The sequence below is a fragment of the Acanthaster planci genome, unplaced genomic scaffold (assembly GCF_054643075.1).
Source record: "Acanthaster planci isolate LZ-2023a unplaced genomic scaffold, COTS_SCS Contig192, whole genome shotgun sequence".
Classification (NCBI taxonomy): domain Eukaryota; kingdom Metazoa; phylum Echinodermata; class Asteroidea; order Valvatida; family Acanthasteridae; genus Acanthaster; species Acanthaster planci.
In genome coordinates this window covers 1-23,348 of record NW_028257813.1, presented here as the reverse complement: position 1 = coordinate 23,348, position 23,348 = coordinate 1, and the positions used below count along the sequence as shown (strand labels likewise).

Below are 23,348 nucleotides of genomic sequence, written 5' to 3'. Positions count from 1 at the left end.
CCGGCGAAATTAAAAAAAAAATTCCGTTGATGCCGAACAGAGAGGTCTTACCCCCCCCCCCCAAAAAAAAGATAAGTAGGTTAAAACAACCAAAACAAAATCAGCAACAGAGCTTCCAATTTTGGCTCGCTCCCGTCCCTGGCATCAAAAGCTAATTAGTACTCCAGTCAGTGCAAGTTTCCTCGAATCAGAGATTTCGAAATGAAGGCTATGCTACATGTAATACGTATTTAAGTTCCACTTATGTCCACCCCTGTCTCCTGTCCTTTTTTTTTCATTTCTGTCAGAAATGCGCAGATGAAAGGAAAATTCATTGTTGGAATTTGGTGAAGAATGTTAACCCCTTCAACCACCCCTCACCTGCCCTAACTTGAACAGGGCCACTTTAAGAAATGATGGAGCCTATAACAAAAAGTTAGAAAGTCCTACAAATCTTTGAAATTTAGAGAACGAATATTTGAGGATGAAATCTCAAATGACATTATATTTAAGAATGGATCAAAGAGAAATCAAATATTCACAAAACATGATTGCGAATGACAACTTTATTTGAACTTCAACATTCGTGCAAGTTCACAATCAACATGATACAATGTGAAGGAGATGAGGAAGTGATTCTCTCAATAAAGCATATTGATTAATGGATTTTGTTTTTCAGATGTTTACTTCTTTAACTGCTAACAAGTTTGCTGGCAAATGGTTCATGTTTCTTACATTTTTATTCACTGCTTAAATATGGCTTTGGAATTACTGTTATGAATATGGAAATATCTTTAGCAATGAACCCATTCAAGAAAAGTTCGGCCTCTGATACCTACATTTAGGTAGTTTAAATATAAAAATATTCTGTACAAATTTCATTAAAAAAAAAGGGTAGTGGACTAGTAGCTCCCTACATGTTCAAATGAGCAAATGAATAACAGCTACACTGTCAATAAATGACAATGTATTATTTACTCGACAAAAAGTATCCCAAACCATGTAAAGCAATGACAACCTACAGGTATGTCTATAATTTCCTTGCACACCAACCCTAGCAGAGATTGGCATTTCAAATTTCCCTTCAAAAGTTACTCCCTCTACAAGTTCAGCCATTGAAAGACAAGCACATTGCTTTCCCAGCACTTAAAGATGTTTAGCGTCTATCCCAAGAATGAACTTGTTTGAGTTCTTTCTAAGAGTAAAATTACAAACACATCAGTTCATGAGTTTACCTTGGAATTAACCCATGTGGATGGCTGGGTGACTATCATCTACGCATGTGAATTTGAAGAATTTCATTGCAAAATGCTATATATCCAATTTATTGATTTTGAGATGTACGATTATTGTCTGCTAAAATAAAGAAAATAAGGACATTTTATATACATTTTATCATATCTCCAAACTACACATCGGAATTCAACCGACAAGGTGTCATTTAGCAATTAGGTCATTTTAACCAGTGCTGGAGTAAGTTCATCGCAACTCGCAAGTCCTTTCTCAAGTCCCTTCACAAGTCCAGTCACAAGTCCCTTCATAAGGTCAGTCATAAGAAACAGGGTGAACAATGACAAAAGAATGCTTTTGTCACAGCTCATTTGAATAGCTTGTGAAGTGGCTTAAGACTGATCGACTTGTGATGCACTCAAATACAACACTGATCTTAACTCATATTTAAAAAAAATGGAGGATATAGCATTTTGTGATGAAACCCTTGGTATGTTGACTACTGTTTGTCAGCTACACTCTGACACTTTAAAAAAGAAAACTTGGCCACAGCATTTGTAGCATAGTAAGAAGAGTATGCATGTATGTACATTTATGCATCCATATTCGGGGTTACAGGCTAAACTGGAAATTTGCCTGACAAAAGATTAGGTTGTATGTATTTTGTCCATCACAATTGTTAAAAAGGGAAGAAGAGGAAGGTAGCTTATTAGTGCCTTCAAAGAATGATAAAAAATAAATAAAATGAGCCGACATAATGGCAGGCAGGGGGCTGCATATGCATATGCAGCAACTGCCAGTCAATTCCATTTTATGGAAAATTTGGAAAAAAAGTTCTTGCACTCTGTTGTGTAGACTGTGTCATTTAATCGAGCATTCAGATATTCGATAGGCTGTTGCTAAGTCAAAGAGTTATTTTCCAAATCAAAATGTTGGAGGGGTGAAAATCAGAAAAATAAAAAAAAACCAGGAAATTCACTTATATGTTCACCACCTTGCACTCTAAAAGCAATGCTTTTTCCAAAGATGAGGCCAAAAATTACCTTTCCTGCAAGTTTTTCTTTTTCAACTGTTTGTAACGACATTTATGTTTTGTTTCTGCCTTTGTTTGAATTTGGTACAACCGAATATCTGATCAACTGGAAAGATAAAAATTGGAATAATCAGTTATTCCAACTGACTCAGCATTACTGTCAAGGCTTTCCTCAAAGATGGACCGTCCCGTTTCTGTTATCATAACTGGCTATTAAACTAACTGTGCTAGATGACGGCAGAAATTATAAAGTGGGAAACCAACGACGTTGAAATAGTCTCCATTGACTCCCTTGACTAGTGTGCCTCCAAGTTCTTGGATGCCATAACCCCCTGCCTTGTCTCTGGAAAGAAAACATTTAATCTACTTCAAATACTTGTCGCTACAGACCTCTATTTTTGGAAAAAAAGAGACAAATATGCTTGAAGAGTCCTATTTCAATTCAGTTGAGGTATCTAGATGACAAGAGGGGCCACTTTTACAGAGCTGCTTAAGCACACAATTTGCTTTAGCGGGAAAAAACTTTGCTTAATAAACAAAGGTTACCAGCTCAAACTCTATCTGATTGTCATGCTAACCAAAAATCTCCCACATACAATCCCCAAACAATATACAGGTTACCTGATTTATTGAGTAGGGTTTTTTCACGCTTAAGCAAATTTTGTGCTTAAGCAGCTCTCAGTCCACGGATACCCATGAGCTCATCCTCAATTGGCCATCCAGATGCTGTTTTAGAGGATTCACTCAGCCCAGTACAGTTTTAACCACTGATCCCATTTTAAAAATGGTTTCCTTCCTTTTAGTATTGAGCTGCAAAGGTAAAACTCTTTGGCCAGATTTGGGAGAACATTTACAACATGTTGAGTTCACTTTACGCTTTAGCATACTCATAGTTAGCCAAGGTAGTTTTTCTACCAGTCTCGAGTCTGTTGCAACCGAAAGACAAGTTTGTGTGAAACATTGTGGAGAAGTCTGATTGAAAGTAAGTGATAAAAGGGGTCATCTCTTAAAACTTTTCCCAGTAGGAAAATAATCACCGAAAGTAAATGATCAATTCCTAACCGTTTTCACAAGAGCCACATGTGTAGATTTTGAAGAAAAACTGGTTTTCAAAACTACAAAAATACCAATACCAGGAACAAGTTTATGTAGTAAAAGACTCAAATGATTCTCTGAGAGATAGACATTTGCCTGAACCAAGTAACCAAAATGAACACGGTGGTTAATTAGCCAAAATTAATGAGTAAAGATGCACATCTATTCGTGAAATAAAAACTCCACGGTTTCCTACTTTTCGTGCAATGTATTTTTCCATAAGGAAGGTGCATACATGTTCATGCATGCCCCACTGTTACATTGTAACAAAGATGTGTGGCTCTTCGTGAAAACAAAAGTCTTACTTGACCCACTTTTCGGCCTTTCTAGTCAATACGTTTTGTACATGTATGAAGGGCAGTAGGACTCATATCTCTTTGTGAATAAGCAAAATGCACTTATCAAGATTCTGGCCCCTAACAACATAAATGTAATTGAACTTGAAAAAAAATGCTACTTTCAACATGTGTGGCTCTTCGGGAAAACATCGACAAATTGTGAGACATGCACTTACAATGGTTCTCCAGTATCGACGTATCCCTGGATGACCTCAGGTGAAAGGTCACCAAAGGTGACCTCTGTCGTCTCATGAAACTGTGTTATGATGAATGGACTGTCAGACTGACATGAATTCCCTTCTGCAAAAAAAGGAGAAAAACTTACTGTGCTCACTATAAAATGTAATGCATAACCAGTTTTAGATGTAATACTGGAAGCAGGAAATCATCCCAACACAGTCAATTTGAGTTGTATTTAGAACCACACACCTTAGAATGACAGAATTTGTTCCCAGAAAGTACTCTCAATATTTGCTGTTGTCGTTTTTCCCCCAAATGTCACAGCTTGACTAGGATAACAAATACGGACGATTCACAATAGTACGCCGCCAAGAGTTTGCAACGCGTTGGCCAATCATAACGCGCCAAATTTGTCGACCCTTTCCAAACGTGCGTTGGGTCGATAAATTTCGCGCGTTGTGATTGGCCAACGCGTTGCAAACTCTTGATGGCACACTATTGTGAAACGGCCATATTGATAACAAATGCAACTACAGCATGCTGGTTATTAGTTCCAGATGGTTGTGGCTCTCATGGTCTCAACTCCATTGTAAAACGCAAAAATATATCTTGAAAATAGTTCGCGGTACCCGCTGCTTCACCTGACTCGGACCGGCCAGCCGACCCCGGGAAGCTCGGTGGTCGAGTGGTTAAGACGTCTGCACTAGTAAGCAGGAGGTCGTGGGTTCGAGTCCCACCTGAGTAAGCTTGTGACTTTTTTCGCAAGCTCTCAGACAAGCAATGAGCATACAATGTTTATTAATATATACGTTGGGTAAGGGCAAAACCTGTTATATAAATTCACAGTTTTGCCGTAATACAACAACTTGGTATACTGTGAAGATCTGTGCCACAGGAATGCAAGTTGATAAAACAAAAACAAAAACAAAAATTCTCAGCCTTGAATTGATAAGAGTGTAGAAGCCTGAATAATCTTCCAGCATTTTAAATGACCTTTTGATCTGTTGACTCCTGGGCAACATCCAAATTGTCATTAAGAAAATGTCAACAATTCTAATGGACATAGAAGTGTATAAATGTCTTGATGTTCATGTCATTCCTGATTTTTAAAGTAAAATCTCAGATTGTGTGACCCTTGGCAGGTCACTAGGGCTTAACAAATGGGCGGGGGACTTTCAGTCTAAATGAAGCAAATATCTTTGGTGTGACTGCAAGGGTCCTCATCATAGCCTTGGACTCACTTTTGCGAGTAATGAGTGCCATGCCCGTGTGGACCTGGTGGGTCGTGCCACTCAACTGACTCAGCATCTCGAATGCATTCTTCTTGTCCTTGGGTTTTTCAAAGATTCGCTCTCCGAGTGTCTGTTGAGTTGTGTAAAACAATACCAAATCTGTTAAGTAAGCCCCAACATTCCATTTAATAATATACATGTACATATCCACATGGCACGTTGCCTCAACTTGTTTTCATTCAAAAATGTGTTTCTGAGATGTGCCAAGCACTCCACAAAAAAGCCACTGATTCTTTTCCTGAATATACTGGACCCCCCCATATATACTTACTACTACTGTGTCTGCCGCGATGACTAGATCAGGTTCATTTGCCTGCAAAAAACAAACACAATATTTTATAGAGAACAAAATGTCCACAAATGCTTAAGAGAAAATTGACTAGAAACTTTTCATGTAATTCAGTGCAAAGCCTACCATATTTTTCAAAATATACCATCATGATGATGATGTGTGATTTTGTAAGACTGAGGAGGGATACGCCCAACTATTATTACTTTTTACATGGGTCTTGATGTCCCTTGAAACTTACATATAAATTTATGCTAAGTTAAGGTACATGTACAACCAATGGGAGTTTTCATTAGAAAACTTGGAAGGAAGAAATAATGGCTCCTTCTCACGGTGAGTTCACGAGGGCATTTCAGCATCCTACCTCTTTCAACCTCTGTGCGACTTCGGTGGCTTTCATCCTTGCCGTCTCCTTTGCATACTCCACGGCTGAACTGAATGAAGACTTGTCCAGATTCTCTTCAAATGTCGATGGTACAACTTCAAACTTGAGTCCCTGTGGTCACAAGGCATTTAACAGAAAGAATGACAACAACAGCGTATACAGCCCAGAGAATATTTGTTTCACCTCCCGTGGTTTTAGAGTAATTCAAGATAAAAGTAAAACTAACTGCAGTATTACGAGGGGAATGCTGCCTAGTAGCTACGGTCTGCAACAACCTGATACTTGAGTATGGGGTTGCAATCCAGCTGCTGGTTACATGTTGTGACCTTGGATAGGTCACTTATCTCCTCCTTGCCTTGCTATACCCATGAAGAAGGAGAAGGGGGAGAGAATATCAGTTGCCGGTGGAAATGGGTGGTAATTGTGTTGAAAGAGCCCTTTGCACCTAAAATGACAGCAGCATTATAGAGATATTTCTGGGCCCAGTGAACAGGAATAATAATGAAAATACAAGTAATGACAAATATATGTTCTATATATACAGTGTTCTTATTATTATTTAAACAGACTCTACACAAACCAAAACAGAGTTACGAGTTTCTGTCGTCACAAGTTTGATGCACATAAATTCGAGGCATGTGGACATAAACACAACTTACGATACTGCTCAGCATATGTCTGCGTCTTGGAGATCCACTTGCCAAGACAATCCTCATTGCTGACAGCTCAGACATAATGGGTTGCAACATGGTGGCTTACACTTAGAGAATCTACAGGAGAGTATTACACAAAGCAAAGTCAATGTAACCAACTCATAAACAAAAGAAAACGAGGAAAAAAAACAACCTAAGACAGTGCAGATACCCTTTTCAATAATTTATGTCAGGTATTATGTTTCATCATCGTTTCTGCTTGTCTGCAAAATTGAGACATGAAAAAACCTCTGGCCCGACCCCTTCCCTCTGGAAAAATTCCTTTACCTTCCCCTGTAATATACAAGAAGGAGGATGAGGTCCTGAGAAGTTGGACCTACAGGTAATTTCTCCAAAGTCGGCCCTACAGGTAATTTCTCCCATGAAAAACGAAATTATTAATTTACTGGTTTCAAGTTTGGAACTGGCAACAGCTAGAAGAGACTGCAGTATAGGTACTTTGTATCTCCTGGTGCTACCGCTTTCGGACAACTTTCAACGCTTCGTTTGGAATTTCTACAGAGAAAATATTCTTCAAAGTGACCGAGGCTGCCTTGGCCTGGATTTCAACTCTTGACCAGAAACCGTAGGCTGTGCATGCCACACACAAGAGGAATCATATTATTTTCAAAAGTGGTATCAGAAAGTGCCGCACAAGGCAACGCTCGAGAGTAATTTGGCAATTGGCCAATACGCAGGACACATACTGTACATGTACATGAACGTGCACATATCATGTACTGAGTGCAGTGATGCTGTGGCTAGGCTGAGTACAGTACATGTACGTGTATGTAGAGACAATCCAATATGTGTACTAAGTGAAAAGGAATTGGGAACCTGCCCCATGCAGCCCAAAGCACTATAATGGCTGTTCCAGCCTTACCAATGCTGACTGCTCATCCCTAGCAGGTGATGGCCCAAGCCATGGCCAACCACCTGTTGACAATTTACATTGGACTAAAAGTTGTAACAAAGTAATGTACATGTAAGTGACTCGTTAATACTCCACAGAAATTATTTGTCCTGCCTCTGCAGGTGGATTTCTTGCTGCTAGCGGAAAGTCCCTTGGTCACTTAAAACCTGCAGTGGAATGCTCCTAAGAATCTCACAAGGGTGCCCTCTTATAATCTGACACCAGATGTGGCTTCAGAGAAGTGCACAATTTTTATTGGGGAGGGGGAAGTCATTCCTTTTGCATCCCGAAGGATAGGGCCTTAAGGTACTTTCTCCTCCCACTTGATCAGACATGTGACTCTGCTTACAGGATAGCAGCAACACTCTTTTGTTGACTTTGTTGACACACTTCTTCTGCAATCTCATCCTCTTCAATTAATAAAATGCATTTCACTTTTTCGGTTAATTGTAAGCACTGATAATACACATTTGTAAACATTCAACATTTTGCACTTCTCTGAAGCCACATCTGGTGTCAGATTGTAAGAGGGCACCCTTGTGAGATTCTTAGAATTCCACTGCAGGTTTTAAGTGACCAAGGGACTTTCCGCGAATTACAAATCGTATGAATCCAGACATTTTGCAATGAAAAATATGTCAAATATCTCATCTAAAAAACTGTATGTCCTAAAAAAAAATTAATTCTTAGAGTCAAGAATTATTGCTTTGTCAAACTTCTCACAAAAAAGAGGATACCCTTGCACCCTTCTAAGGGCAGACTTTGAGTAACATTCTTGTAGTAGCGAGTCATGGGTTAAATGCAGTCATGTATGCGTGTTTACATGTGTATGCGTGACATGTACATGTTCATGCACGTGTGCTGGGGCAGCCGTGACGACTTTGACGTCTCAGTACTGCACCGGTCATTGTCCACAGCAGTGGAAGTGATGCACAGGAAATATCACTAATTTAATGATTCTACCTTATGAAATGGTATCAGTATTCATGAAATCTGTACAAATCCTCATCCCTGTGTTGGATATACCATTTTGATAATAAAAATGGCTACAGAATGGCTTTGAATTTTCGTGCACCGTTGAACCAATACGATTTTGGGGTGATTATTAAAAATTTTATCTGGCCGATTCAAAATAAATGCCTGAAAGCATTAAAGGTGAATCTCTTATTTGGTGCTAGATTTTGTCTCAGAAAACTAATTTTCTATAAAAAAAATTCATTGATGAAGTTATTGCAAATTTTAGAAATTTCAATTTTTTTGGTCAGAATGGGTCCCTAAAATCCACTTTTTATACTGTTCTGAGATTTACCATAATTCAAAAATCTAACCGATGGAGGAGTATTGTGTGTTGTGTAGACCATCCCAACATTTATCAATGCTTCTAAAATTTGGTATTTTACGCGGTCAGTCATTGAAAAATTCCATGCCATGACGTCGTCTGCTTGCACAAAAAACTGTTGTTATCTGCTTGAAAATGAAGTGTGCATGCCCGCGTGTTATGAACGTTGTCTCTATGGGGCACCAACATACATGTACGTGCAAAAAGGGTAAATTTCTCCCTTAGTCCATAGTGACGTCATGCCAACAAAGAGAATACGGATATCACTTGACACCCCGTGCATAAACCCTATGAGATCAGTTCTGAAAAATTCCAAGTGTTTTCTAATTAACAATTTCATATTTTCCCTCCTAAATTGAACTTTTCTGGCCATGTTTTTGCTTCTGGCATCCATATATGGAACTCTTCCCTACTACAGTACTAGATTCAGTCATGTGTATTACAGAGTTCCAGTAGGCTTAGGCCTATGGGCTTACTAGTCCTGGCTGCAAGAACGTTATCAATATCACCACATCATACGTCATAATAACAGCTTTTAAACATCTTAAGCACTGCCATAGATACATGTACACGTGCAGGTAACATTCTCAAAACATAGGCAAACAAATTTTATAACTTCTAAATAATGTCATAAAAATACAACATTAGCAATATTTGTTTTTCGCTATAAAACCTGTTAAAAAAAATTAGACAGGCCTAGGCACTAACATCAATTTAATGTCAGATAAAACATCAAATAGGGCGCATTTACATAATTTACATAATGTTATTACGACATTTCTGTGATATACATAATGTTTCTACTGGTATGCTGTAATTAAAATGACATTTCGAATCGTTTTAGTCACAACATCGGCCCGACCTTCAAAAAATGTTTTCACAGCATCACGCCTAAGTGTTTGCTGGGATCTCCCTTTTGTTTAAAAATGTAGGGGCCATTTATGAGACAAACGGGTGCTTTTTAGCTACCTGCGCCCGCTAATTTTGAACCCCTAATAAACACTTGGGTCTGGGTTGGTATTACATGTAGCAAACATAAACACATTTGTGAAATTGTGAGGCTCGCTTTTAATGAGACATTGATGGGCTCACTTGTTGAAAATTGAGCTTTGTAGCAACGTTGAAGTTTGGCGGCACGCAAAAAACAGCGCCCTCTCGGTTTACAAAGTCTGCACAAAGTTGAGGCCTCTAGCCAGCACTGATGTTGCATGCAAATTCGATCTCTTTGAAAAACTGAAGTAGTCCTGTCAACTCACCAAAATCTAGTACAACTGCAGCATCTTCCAGAGCCCTTTTCAAGCGCTCTTTCGCTTAACATTTAAGTGATTCTCGGCAGTGAGTTGGTGGGTCGCCCGTTTTACACGAGTAGTTCACTGCATGAGACTGGCTCCCAGACGTGTATATGCATATCTAATTGAATTTTCTAGGAGCCATTCTCAATCAGATTACATGTAAACACGTAGTGATCGCACCGCTGCGTTAGGTTTATTTGCTCGCGCCAAACTCAGGCTCAGATTCAGTGGCACCATGGTGCCGGTGGCACATAGGTTTCATCCTCAGAGCCTCAGGTTCTGATATTATTTTTTGTCTTTAGACAGTTCGTTGTTTGTTTTATCTTTGTGGAGTCCGAGCTACTTGAACAATTTTTGGCAAGTTCTCTTTGTTTAAGCATGTCAATATATTGGGAGAGTAAAAAGAGTTTTTTATGAGATCAACTTGTGCCAATTTGCCTAAGTCATCGAAAAAAAATTTTAAGTTTATACACGCAGAGCGTATCCCTTGAAAATAAGTGCCAGTGGGTGTTTGTAGTGAAACTAATGAAAGAAAGGATTTATAGAATGTTTTACAACTGCAAGTTGTTTGGCACAAAGACTTGATGTGTGCTATTGAGCTTCACCTATGTCCTATCGGGTCCTTATTTGTTGATTGTGGTATCATTAGCTGATCACATAGTCTTCCTAAATTCATGCCCCTGGAAGAAAGTGAAATCGAAGATTTCTCACCGGATCGACAGATGATCAGATGATCCCACCCAACTGGTAGACCAATGATGGAGAGACTTTCCAGCTTGTTAAATGTGTTTGAGAAACAAAAAGCACTCTGTTTACTTGCACTTTCTGCAGACGTTTAACTCTTGAGTATTTTTATTTGTCCAGAATGGTGCAGCCTGTTACCTAATTTCTGGCATGTCCAAACTGTTGATGCAGCGAGTGGTGTCATCTAGGGCACGGAGGTTGCATTATGCTGTTGGGGAAGCTACACAGCACCATCAACCTGTTTGCTGTTGCTATGAGAGTCGTCACCATAGGAACTGTATCATCCCTCATCAACCAATTTGGCTTGGGTTCGCCAGGACCACGTATTCAGCAGGACCCATCCCCCATCACCGGAGATGGGACTCCATTTTCACCAAGCCAACGAGTATGACAAAAACGGCAGTTTTCCTCCGGTCTTTGTCTTCAGAATCGGGCAGCGACACACCGCTTGACCAAATAGACTCACTTGAGGAGGATTCCTTTGAGGAGGTTGCCAAAGAACTGGATGCAGAAGGAACAGGTCCCAGAAGGTCTTGGAAAGGAAAGTCTTCCTCAGATAGCTTGAAGGTATTAAATTCGTTCATGGCAGGCCTTTGCACCTAAAGAGGACAATTTGTCTGTTTGTCAAGCAAATTAGGACCAAGTCGTGCGGACATTTGTCCATCCCAACAATGTTTTTGATCAAAATCAGTGTATTAACAAGTGTTTTTGCACATGCCAGTAATTATAGAACGACTCCGTGTGTGTTTTATGATTGTGTGCTGCTTCAAATGTCTGCAACATGGATTGTGATAAATAGTTTTGACCATGATCAAGTTTTCTCGGGATGAATGCAAAAATTACTGGTGGGTGAATATCATGCTGTAAATGTGCACACTGTGGAGTGGGGTTCAAAAATGTTGTCAACAGAATCTGTGTGGAATTTCTTTATTTTTTTACTGCTGGAAATCTTTAGTTTGAAGAATAAACTCTTCACCATATTCTGGTTATATTTGGAATGTTCCTTGGTTAATTTCTGTCGATTAATGCTAATTTCTCATTCTTCCAAAGCATAATTTACTTTTTCCTAAGATTAGATAAAGCGCGTGTACTGTAATGTGACTCATTGTCTACAGTAAATTACAGTCATGGATTTTCCTCTTTTTTGAAACTTTTTCCCCACAATGTAGGACACCATGAAGAGTGTCGGTAGATTAGTCCCAGACAAAATAGTCACCCTCCTGGATGAGGCTGGGGTATCACTGGGACCACTTCACCGTAAGGAAGCCATCAAGCGGAGTCAAGAAGCCAGACTCAAACTGGTACTGATCAACCCAAACAGCAAGCCATATCCCACCTATAGGTACCAAGTAGAGTTGTTAAAATTTTTCTTTTATTTCATTTAAATTGTAGTTTGCTTCTTGAAATATAAGTTCACAGACTTTACAGCCCTTTTGAGTGGATGGGGTGTGGAGGACAAGTGTAGGTGTTAGAAGAAACACTCATAAACTTTTGAGCATTAATGGGAGAATCTTCAAACTGGTCAACTCGGTATGAACTCATTGTCATGGTGCAAGTTTTATTTTCAGAAACCTTGAGAAACTTAAAACTAAATAGGGAGTACATAAAGTATGCTACTCATCAAATAACGTGAATAATAATTTCTCGCTCCACCCAAGTTATCATGGATACATGCCGAGTAATGCTCTACCCACTTGAATTCTCATCTTGCAATCAAGCATTGAGTTATGAGGCACTCTAAACTCACCAGAGATCCGTGCTTGATTCATTTCTCTCACAGACTGATGACTGGGCAGCAACTTCATCAGGAACAGATGTCGCTGAGGGAGAAACTGAAGGCAAAAAGTGCCCCCACGCAGGTCAAAGAGGTCAGGCTGTCGGGTAACATTGAGAAGCACGACCTAGAGGTCAAGCGGCGGCACATGCATGACTGGTTCGAGGAGGGTGGGGCACAGGTCCACGTCAAGGTCACGTTGATGGGGGCCAGGAAACGGCAAAAGCCGGTCTCCAAGGAACAGCAGGTGTGGACCCAGATGGATGTTAGCAAGAGTTCAAAAAGTGGAAATGCTTTGAACTTTCAGTTTGGAAATGCCATGTCTACCATAAATACACCTGAAAAACTTGGTATTTGAATATGGGCTTAAGCAGTCTACAGGAATACATTTTGTTCCTGTTCTGCAACTACCAGGATCATGCTGCTTGCTGCGTACTGTTGTAGTAGTGAGCAAAAGAAAAACCTTTTCTAATTACTGCAAATAAAAGTTGTACTTATGGTAGCATGTTTTTGCTGGTTAACAAGAACATCCGGTTTGTGCACATGCATACCCCCATTGCTATTTCTAAGATTCTGTGCTCATAGGAAGATGGTTACAATCTAAATGTCTATTTGGAAATCTCCATGCACAGATTGGTGATCATAAAAATGAATTCTGTGGCTAAAAGGCGAGTTGTTTGCCACTAAATTCTCACCCTCAAGTGATTTCACTCTGTGATTTCAGGTTCTCCGTGTGAGAAGTTCCAGTGGACAGTTCAATTGTGTACAGAAAACTTCACAAGACAGCTAGGCAAATTGTCTTGCGTGAACAGTTAAGGGCTTTGAGTAGATCAAAATCAGCTGGAAAATTTATCTTGAAAAATATCTTGAAAATATTTAATAGAAGTGAACTTTCTTGAATTTCTTGCTGTTTCAATATTCTGATCTTTGCTGATACTTTGAATTGGCCACAGAAATTCAACCATTTGTCTTCCATCTTTAGATTGCAGTTAATGTCTTTAAACCTTTTGTTCCCTGTCATGTTTCTGATTTCTCCTAGTTGGCTGTTATTGGTCAACTCATGTCTGGCCTGGAGGATCGAGTGACGTTTGCTAGCAAGCCCAGGGAGGTGGGTAAGGACGGAATGAACCTGACCGTGACTCTCAGGCCCATGTCGGCCAAAGAGAAGGCGGCCCTGGTCAAGCAGAAGAACAAAGATGAGAGTATGAAGCAACCCCAAGGGGGGACGTCAGACTCCGGACAGGGAGCAGGGGAGGGAGAGGCAACTGCTGGAATGGATGAGAAAGCCCAAGGGTGAAGGGTGCTAAGTGAACACAAAAATGAACTGAAGCTAAAATGCACCAGCACATGACTGTGAGTAATGCAGCCACCCAGGCAATGCTGTATCAGTGAACTCCTAGAAAATTGAGAACTTAACATACAGGATAAAAAAGGAGGTCAAGAAGAAGGATTTGCTTGAGAACTTCACCCTTGAATCAAAAAACAACAAAACAAAACCAGATGAGATGTCAGATTAAGGGTTTATTGGATTGGCATCATCCCAATTGCAACAAAGTTAGGGAATGAATTTGTCTCAAGTCAGCTTGTGTGGATTTTCTGCACATGGTGTAAAGTACATGTTCAGTAGAATACCAGAACTTACGAGTCAACCCTGAGTAGGTCGTAATATTCTAAGGAGGAATAATGAACAGTAATCAAAGTTTTCATCAGATTCAAAGTCAAAAAAATTCAACATCTACCTTGGAGTACTTGACACTAATGCATACTTGTACCCTTAAGGGGAAATACATGTATATGTATCCCATTTAGGGATGTCCCTCAATAGTGTTTAACTACGTGTATTCCAAAGAATAAAAACAGGTAAACTGCTGCAAAAATGGATATAAACTTGAGTGTAACAGAACGAATGCCTACCCATTACAGAGCACCTTCTGCAGGCTCTTTACGAGAAAGGCTCTCTTTCAGACATCTCTGGTGACCATGGGCATGCTACACAAGTCATTTGTAGTGGCCCCCGCCAGAGGCAGTAACCATGTATGATTACTAAAGAGAGCTCCTGCTCTGAACAAAAGCTTAACGCAATGCTGTCCACCATTAATGGGGGCCACCGGGATTACCAAGTGAAAACAAGCTGAATGCATCTGTTAGAATGTCTATTCATCTTTGCCATGCAGGCCATGGGAGAAGAGGATTGGGAAGTGCATCAGACACTATTTGTGGTCCCTTTAAAACTTAACAAAGACTGCTACAGTACACAGGAGAAAGCTTGACCGAGGAAAAGCAGGAACAGACAATAAAGAAACAATCTAGACTTACACCATCTGTATTTGGTCTGGTTGTATAGTACTCAACAGTAATCACCTGTGGTTGTTACCTTCAGAGACACAATAAATAGTCCAGAGACGTCAACGGTATATGACACGTTGTTGAAATGTATGTACAGGTTACAAACCATCTTCAAACGTAAAATATATTTGGACTGGCAAGCACATCAAATTTATTAGTAAAAATGCTCCATCATGCTCCTGAGCTTTTACCGTAAACGTTGGTCACTCTGAAAAGGTTGAGTTCAAACCTCCTCATGTGACTTGTTCCATTGAAGATCTGACGTCATTGGAAGCATTTTCACACATTAACATGGGAAATCAAATGAAACACTGACTCACAGTCCCCCTTTCATCACGAGATGCTGCTTGTACCAGCTGAATAATCCTGTTCTAAACAGACCCTTATCATGAAAAAAATTGACAATTTGTAGAAAAAGCCTGAGAAGTTTGCTCTGGATATTTTAGCCACTGCTTTGCATATGAGGAGTCAACTGCACACATAATATAACCTTGTTATGTAAGTTTTTTGCAACAGAACAACTCGACAACTTTTGAGTCGAAGAGCAATTTCCAACAAGCGGTTCCATCTCATTCACTGATGGTCTCCGCTTCTAAAGCATGTACTGAACCCCGGTATCCATCATCCTCCATCTCTCGTACTTCTGCCTTCCCCTCACTGTCTCCTGCATCGCTCCCCGATGTCTCCATGGTAACTGTAGGAGCTGCATCCAACACATCTTCACTCTCCTGAGCAGTGCTGTCCATCTCTTCTGCTGCCTCAACTGAAGTGACCCCTCCTGGTACTTCACAGGCCCTGTTGAATGTGTTTGTTTCTATTTTGGGGTGTGGTAGCCTGCTAGCCTCGTCTGGGTAGCCGGACAGCCGAGAGGCCAGTCCTCTCTTCTTACGAGGCTGTGGTGTATAAAGAAAAAAACACATATAAATTTTTCATTGGCATTTATCAGCTCCGTGCAACGAATGAGTTTGTTGACTCCAGATGTGATGTGCTACAGCAGCTGAATATCCACAAAAGGAAGAGCTGGAATTGGATTCATAGAGGCACTTTGTTCACAGAGTGCAATTGGAGGAACAAATTCAATATTAACCACTTCCTGCCGGGGACTCTGGAATCAGAGACGTACGGTTTATATGCGTGGCTGGGGTCTCCGAACTCGGACAAAGGAAACGGGGCCCTGTGACAAAAGACCGTACTCCGAACAGAAGACCAGGCTGCTGGGCATTACCAACATTTTTCACTCTCAAAGGTGCTGATAATCCAGCCTTGTTTTGAAACCATATTCCAGGGTTTGGGGCATTGAGAGTGAGCAGATTACCACCGGGAACTAAAGCGCTCCACCACCGCAGCGTTGAGCTACACCATCACCGCTTCAAGCTAATCTGGCCCCTATTGAAAAGAGGTCAGCAGTGCACTGAGCCAGGTTCGTGAACAAAAGACAGTTATACAACACCGCACAATCTGGGCTCTGTTTAAAAGGCTGCAGGCCTGGCTGAAATACTCGGGCGTCAGTGAAGGTCACCTGTCAACTTAGAGTAGTACCTAAAGATTACTTCGTGCGGCTATAAACGACCGTTAAATGAAATGATAATTTTTTGAAGGATTTTGAAAATAGAAAAAATGATAGTCATGCCGGCCCAGCATCATCAACATTGAAAAATGCCCTGGCATGAAGTGATTAAATACAAAAACATCCAAGACAAATGTTAATAGACGTCAACTACCTGAAAAAGAAACTTGTGTCTACTCTCAGTGTGACTGCACTTTATAATCAAGAATCACTTTGCTCTCAAGAAAACAGCACTCCCCATTGTTACTGGAAACATTTTTCCAGAAATCAAAAGAAAACCCCCCATGGACAGCATTATTCCTGAAATTAAAAATACTAAAAAACTTCAAGATCCAGTTATATGGGGGCAATGCTGGAACAATCCTGTCATTACTGAAGGCTTGTTGAATATCTTGCGATGCTATCTTCGGAATGGCCTACACTTACAACCCGGCTCACCCAGGCAAAGGAAAGGCTCTGCATTACCTTGGGCGGAGGCCGCACATAGTCCGGCTCGTGTACCACTTGGTGTTTGGACAAGGAGCATTTGTGGATGAAGGTTTTGCTACAGCCAGGGTGATCACAGGCATAGGGACGGCCTCCATCATGATAGTTCTTGATGTGGAGCTCCAGGTACGAGGGCTAACAAGGAAACAAAATGAAGGTCCACAGGTAAAAGACATTAGGATAATGTGCTGCTCTTAACTGATGTCCTGAAATCCAGGCACTGATGTATAACTGGTCATTTCCTAAATTCAGGGTCCAGTTAGGGCTGTGCCGAATATCCGAATAACCAAATAGTCGATTGTCGAATATTCGAAAATCATTTTTCGAATTTGAATATTCGAATGCTAAATTCATGAAAAGTAAGGGAAAACTTTCTTTTGTTTTAAATGAGAAATATTGCACTATGGAGGCTTGTTTCAAGCAGATTCAAATGAAAAAGTCAGAAATCTTACGATTTTAAAAGTAAATTCACAACAAAGTGATCAAAATGGAACGGACTGCCCTTTTTCTTTATGTTAGGGGATTCTGCAAAATCACGCAAATTTCTGACAAGGGAACTTGTCGAAATAAAAAGCACTGAATATATTAGATTTATAAATTGAGGAAGCATTTTCACCTTCAAGTATGACCTGTTGCAGTTTTCTCTGGGACATATAAACACTTCCTTGATCTTCTCATGAGATTTCATGTGTACTCGTAACTGCAAAACAATAAAAAATTTGCCATCACTACCGATATAAATAAGACAATGGCATATGCCTGTACTCAAATCCCTGTACTAAATTGCCAAGATTTTTATATGTGGACTCTTCTTTTTTCTGAAAAAGAGACCAATGTTGGATTGAAGAAAGAAAAACTGCTTAAAAGTGGAAACAAAACCCGTTTTGCTCTACTGTGTATGAAGCAAACTATTGTCATATTTTGGCTAAGATAAAGCCATTAACTCTGGAACTCACAAGCATGTTTGTGATGACACGCATGTACTTGAATCCTCCATAATTTAACTCAGTTCAGTAAACCAATAGCACAGTTTCAAAACTTAATATCACAAACTTCTGACATTATTGAAAACTCTCAAGGCTTTTCTGCTTGGAATCTCTTTATAGCCTCTACAACCTATCACTGATTGGGAACTTTCTTATTCAATCTTCAAGGGGCATTAAGCGCCACCTGAAGTGGAAGTGGCCAGGCACTTCACTCCTCACTCCTGCAAAACCCTCCTGAAAGCTGCAGGTGGATCTTGAAGGAGCTGACAGGATACAGTCAAACATGGTTAATACGAGCTCAAAAGGACTCTCCCAAAATCCTTGTCTTATGGTGATCCTCGTGTAATATGTGTTGACACTTATCCCATTCACAGAGTGCAAGCCTGGCATCATGCCCCAGCAAGCATTGTCGTACACAACAGCAATGTACGGTAGGCCTACATGTACCGTACGGCACAGTATAAGCAGTGGATTGGTATTCGATGTACACGTACCAGCCTTTAACTTTTAATAAATTTTAAATCGTAGTAGTGTTGTGGCCGTCCGCGTCACACGGCATGGCAAAGCACTACCTGGAAACTGGTACCCAATGTTGCACGTAAGTAAATATTTATTAAACTTGATGAGAACCAGTTCATGTCAGGACTGGACATAAGAGGGCACTGACATTGGGGAATTTCCATTGGTTTTTAATTGGTGGGAGGGGATCTATTTTGTACAAATGTTTTTTCGATTTATGGAACAGTAACTTTCATTTTCAATGTCATAAATCAATGGGTTGTGCGACAGGGTTGTGCGAATTTATTTTGAAAGGGGAATGTGGGACATTGGTTAACTGAAGGAAGGGAACTTTAGAAGGGTGTAATTTCCAAAACCTATTTAAATATTCCCTCAGAGGAAGCTATAGTGAACACGGCAGGATCACTTGTGCATTTGTTTTCCTCGGCGTCCAAACTTCCGTCCCATTTATGATTTTGAGTCAGGTTCACCCATTGTTTGGTGTAAATAAAAAACACCTCTTTCAGACTGGACCCGCTGTGATTGAAACTCCTTTGATGCCGCGCCATTGCATCACCCATTGTCGTCTTGAATAAAGCCCCCATCTAGCAGCACAAGGAACAGCCGCCAAGTCATCGGTGGTAAACCGCAGCACGAATTGCCGAGCAGATTAGCATTATTGGAGACCTACTGATGCGCTCCTTCAGGATTTATTGGGATTAAGCTTTCAAAGAGGCATTTTAAACTATAGTCATTGTAAAAATGCTATGGACAACGGTTTTTGACACTGCAGGTTAGGCAAAAGTGCTCGTCTTGTTCGCGTTCTCGTCTTAGCCCAGCTCGTATTAACTAAGCTTACCTCACAGGAATGTGTACATTTTAAACGGGACTGAAGAAATATGCTCGTAGTAAGCGCAATCTGGTCTCAAGCGTGCTCGTGTTAATCGTGTTTGACTGTAGCTTTAAACTCAAAGCAAAGTAAAAGTGACATAGCTAGATCTGGTGTTAGCATTTCTGTGGATTTGGAGGCGTTTGGATTAAGTACACATTTTACCTTGTGCCTCTTGAAGTACACCTTTCCACACAGTTCACATTTGTGCTCTACAATAAACAAAACAGAACACCATTCTTGTAGTTACAGTGTTACTACAGGGAGATGTACCACATGTTCGCCCATCCAACTCCTGAAGTAGTTATTGTATCCAAATTTCACAGCAAATTATGAAAAAAAAATGGCTAATGTCTGGGGATGAAAGCAAGAGTAACATTTCACTCTTCATATGCAAGAGAAGCACAGGTAATTTTTGTTTTATGACTATAAATAATTACCAAATCCAAGTTTCAAGTTCATGCCTTAAGAAAAGGAAAAATGTCTTTCAAACTACAGGTACATGTAGAACGGCAAAGCCGCTATGGCTTGCTGCTTGTTATGAATTTGAATTTCTTTCCTGTGATAACAGGAAAGAAACAGTCATCCAAGTTATGCAAATATGGTCAAAATTAAACAAGAAAATACTAACGAAGCTTCATCAATAATTTACAAGATGGGTTTACAAGATATTTTATCAACCTTAGCAATAAAATTCATTGTACTCTAGGAGAAAGGAATGCCTACAGAATGTGGGTTCAGTACAGTCAGACTAGACCTAGACGACTATATAAGCAGTGCATTTGTGAGTTTGATGGATGGTGCAAAATTAAAATTCCTCTAAAGTACAGTTCTACACTTTGTATCCAACCGTATCATCCTACCCTCTACTATTCTACCCCCATCAAATATAATATCACATATCCCATATCTACCATGTCTACTTTGACTCCACCCTTAATCCCATCTATCTCCAATCCCACACCTACCTTATCTTTCCATCCATATCCTACTCCACACCTCCATGATCCTAACCATCTCTCTCTCACCCCTCCCCATCATCCCATCCATCTCTTACTCTGGCCCCCTCCCCATCATCTCATCCATCTCTTACTCTGGCCCCCTCCCCATCATCTCATCCATCTCTTACTCTGGCCCCCTCCCCATCATCTCATCCATCTCCTACTCCACCCTTCCCCATCATCTCATCCATCTCTTACTCTGGCCCCCTCCCCATCATCCCATCCATCTCTTACTCTGGCCCCCTCCCCATCATCTCATCCATCTCCTACTCCACCCTTCCCCATCATCTCATCATCTCTTACTCTGGCCCCCTCCCCATCATCCTATCCATCTCTTACTCTGGCCCCCCTCCCCCATCATCTCATCCATCTCCTGCTCCACCCTTCCCCATCATCTCATCCATCTCTTACTCTGGCCCCCTCCCCATCATCCCATCCATCTCTTACTCTGGCCCCCTCCCCATCATCTCATCCATCTCTTACTCTGGCCCCCTCCCCATCATCCCATCCATCTCTTACTCTGGCCCCCCTCCCCATCATCTCATCCATCTCTTACTCTGGCCCCCTCCCCATCATCCCATCCATCTCTTACTCTGGCCCCCTCCCCATCATCTCATCCATCTCTTACTCTGGCCCCCTCCCCATCATCTCATCCATCTCTTACTCTGGCCCCCTCCCCATCATCTCATCCATCTCTTACTCTGGCCCCCTCCCCATCATCCCATCCATCTCTTACTCTGGCCCCCTCCCCATCATCTCATCCATCTCTTACTCTGGCCCCCTCCCCATCATCTCATCCATCTCTTACTCTGGACCCCTCCCCATCATCCTATCCATCTCTTACTCTGGACCCCTCCCCATCATCTCATCCATCTCTTACTCTGGCCCCTCCCCATCATCCTATCCATCTCTTACTCTGGACCCCTCCCCATCATCCTATCCATCTCTTACTCTGGACCCCTCCCCATCATCTCATCCATCTCCTACTCCACCCTTCCCCATCATCCCATCCATCTCTCACTCTGGTCCCCTCCCCATCATCCCATCCATCTCTTACTCTGGCCCCCCTCCCCATCATCTCATCAATCTCCTACTCCACCCTTTCCCATCATCCCATCCATCTCTTACTCCGCCCCCTCCCCATCATCCCATCCATCTCTTACTCTGGCCCCCTCCCCATCATCCCATCCATCTCCTACTCTACCCCCTCCCCATCATCCTATCCATCTCCTACTCCGTCCCCTCCCCATCATCCCATCCATCTCCTACTCCATCCCCTCCCCATCATCCCATCCATCTCCTACTCTACCCCCCTCCCCATCATCCCATCCATCTCTTACTCCATCCCATCTCCATCATTCCCTTCACTTCTTACTCTGGCTGTCCCATCATCCCACTAATCCAGCCCCAACCATTATGCCAACCTTATCCAGCATTTCATCCACTTTCTTCATACATGTATCTTGTCCCCATGATCCTCCTCCTACAGGTACCCCTCCCCCAACAAACATCCTAATCTGTCACTTAGAGTCCCCCCCATCCCTTACATTTTTTCCAACATACTGTACATGTACATTTTATGTGTCTAAACACTGTCTAATAAAATTCATAAGTTTCTAAGCATTAATTCCATATGATACTATTTAAATACTGATGGAATTCAAGAGGAAGCAAGCAAGCACTCAATGGCACATTTTAACACCTATGGACCTGCAAGGAAAAACTTAAACATTTGAGGACGGCCGGACGGCCGGATGGACTGCCCGCCCGATGGATGGACGGACAGGAGATGGAAATCGGTGTTACATAGGCTTGCACTTGTTCCGCAGCTCCCAAAAAGGGGGGAAAGGTTTGAGTTTAAATGATGACACGGAATCCCCCTTTTTATTCTGCTTTTTTACTTTAGGTAAGCAAGGAAAATCTTAACGAAATACCTGTGATGTGATCGTCTGACAGGTGTTTGCGAAGGCCAGTCCATTTGTCAAAGTGACGGCCACAGCCTTCTTTGTTGCATGTGTAACCTTTCAACGGGACAAAAATAAAATGTAATGAAAATCAAACCAACTAAGATCAGATCAAATATGTGGGCCCACCACAGGTGTGATGGGGTGGACGACATCAAAGAATGGTCAGGGTGTGAAATAACTGAAAACAGTAGCACTGGAACGACGGGCTGTGATATACCAGGGGTAGTCATTCCACAGCAAGTACAAAACCCCACCTTTGTGAATTTTGGCATGACTTTTCAATTTGCTGGGTACTTGGAATCTTGCTTCGCATCCTTCGTGTTGACATCTACATAGAAATAAAGAAACCTGGCATGAGATTACTAATCGATGTAATGCCTGGTTTTACAAAAACCCACCAAACCTAAAATGAGTTAAATCCTGTGTGACATACTAGCTAGATCCTTTGGCCTCCGTGTTTAAAGAAACTTACTTGAATGGTTTGATGTTTGTGTGAACAAAGCTGTGGACAGTGAGATGTTGATGTTTCCTGAATGTTCTGTTGCATCCTTCATGGCTGCACTGTAAGACAGGAAAAAATGGAAAAAATAAAAAATATTAGGGGATAAATACCTGAAAATGCATGTAGGCATTTGTACAAACATGTATTCACCAGCATTTATGCATGGTCTTTTACCCAGTGTGAAAAAAGCCAAGTTAATCTGCAAACAGTAATTTGGTTGGTCGACATTTCAGATAAATTAAAAGTGCGAGCACAATGCCAAGGTCCAATAGCATACACTGTTCATTCATAAAAAAATTATCCCATCTCAAACAAATGCAGCAGAATGGATCAAGCAAGCTCAATAGATTCATCTGACTATGTATAACGGGTTTTGCCCTTACCCAATGTATATTAATAAGCACTGTATGCTCAGTGTTTGTCCGAGAGCTTGCGAAAAAACCTCACTAGCTTACTCGGGTGGGATTCGAACCCACAACCTCCTGCTTACTAGTGCAGATGTCTTAACCACTCGACCACCGAGTTTTCCGG

General features: G+C 41.1%; 3 protein-coding genes across 6 annotated transcripts; 1 reads left to right on the top strand and 2 right to left on the bottom strand.

Moving 5' to 3' along the window:
• Nucleotides 1-527: 527 nt before the first annotated feature.
• On the bottom strand, nucleotides 528-10,149 carry LOC110979791 (putative bifunctional dTTP/UTP pyrophosphatase/methyltransferase protein). Of its 2 annotated transcripts, none has more exons than XM_022235850.2 (7): nucleotides 10,022-10,149; nucleotides 6,481-6,591; nucleotides 5,801-5,932; nucleotides 5,419-5,460; nucleotides 5,097-5,217; nucleotides 3,852-3,975; nucleotides 528-2,585 (listed from the first exon to the last, which is right to left on the bottom strand). In XM_022235850.2, the coding sequence occupies exons 2-7, from the start codon at nucleotides 6,568-6,570 to the stop codon at nucleotides 2,456-2,458; spliced, it is 639 nt and encodes a 212-aa protein (XP_022091542.2). In that variant the 5' UTR covers nucleotides 6,571-6,591; nucleotides 10,022-10,149; the 3' UTR covers nucleotides 528-2,455. The 2 variants fall into 2 exon arrangements, with proteins under 2 accessions (XP_022091542.2, XP_022091543.2); XM_022235851.2 differs by lacking the exon at nucleotides 10,022-10,149 and adding an exon at nucleotides 9,858-9,910.
• Nucleotides 9,968-13,969, top strand: LOC147795059 (translation initiation factor IF-3, mitochondrial-like). Of its 3 annotated transcripts, none has more exons than XM_087132296.1 (5): nucleotides 9,968-10,108; nucleotides 10,922-11,368; nucleotides 11,971-12,143; nucleotides 12,582-12,822; nucleotides 13,615-13,969. In XM_087132296.1, the coding sequence occupies exons 2-5, from the start codon at nucleotides 10,952-10,954 to the stop codon at nucleotides 13,870-13,872; spliced, it is 1,089 nt and encodes a 362-aa protein (XP_086988422.1). In that variant the 5' UTR covers nucleotides 9,968-10,108; nucleotides 10,922-10,951; the 3' UTR covers nucleotides 13,873-13,969. The 3 variants fall into 3 exon arrangements, with proteins under 3 accessions (XP_086988422.1, XP_086988423.1, XP_086988421.1); XM_087132297.1 differs by lacking the exon at nucleotides 9,968-10,108 and adding an exon at nucleotides 10,195-10,333; XM_087132295.1 differs by lacking the exon at nucleotides 9,968-10,108 and adding an exon at nucleotides 10,195-10,414.
• Nucleotides 13,970-14,076: 107 nt separating this feature from the next.
• On the bottom strand, nucleotides 14,077-22,903 carry LOC147795058 (transcription factor IIIA-like; the record flags this gene model as incomplete). The annotated part of the gene is made up of 7 exons (XM_087132298.1): nucleotides 14,077-15,814; nucleotides 16,954-17,109; nucleotides 17,591-17,674; nucleotides 19,513-19,559; nucleotides 22,283-22,369; nucleotides 22,570-22,643; nucleotides 22,788-22,903. Coding segments are annotated over 7 exons (888 nt in total), but the record flags the coding sequence as incomplete, so codon positions are not given.
• Between the last annotated feature and the right edge of the window lie 445 nt (nucleotides 22,904-23,348).

What these genes read in the sequence shown, in the direction of transcription:
- LOC110979791 (XM_022235850.2), bottom strand. Translation starts at nt 6,570, where the DNA reads ATGTTGCAACCCATTATGTCTGAGCTGTCAGCAATGAGGATTGTCTTG. An exon ending in GACATATGCTGAGCAGTATC is followed by an intron (nt 5,933 to 6,480) that starts GTAAGTTGTGTT and finishes TTGTGACCACAG; the next exon opens with GGACTCAAGTTTGAAGTTGT. An exon ending in TCGCACAGAGGTTGAAAGAG is followed by an intron (nt 5,461 to 5,800) that starts GTAGGATGCTGA and finishes TGTTTTTTGCAG; the next exon opens with GCAAATGAACCTGATCTAGT.
- LOC147795059 (XM_087132296.1), top strand. Translation starts at nt 10,952, where the DNA reads ATGTCCAAACTGTTGATGCAGCGAGTGGTGTCATCTAGGGCACGGAGG. An exon ending in CTTCCTCAGATAGCTTGAAG is followed by an intron (nt 11,369 to 11,970) that starts GTATTAAATTCG and finishes CCCACAATGTAG; the next exon opens with GACACCATGAAGAGTGTCGG. An exon ending in CGGTCTCCAAGGAACAGCAG is followed by an intron (nt 12,823 to 13,614) that starts GTGTGGACCCAG and finishes GATTTCTCCTAG; the next exon opens with TTGGCTGTTATTGGTCAACT.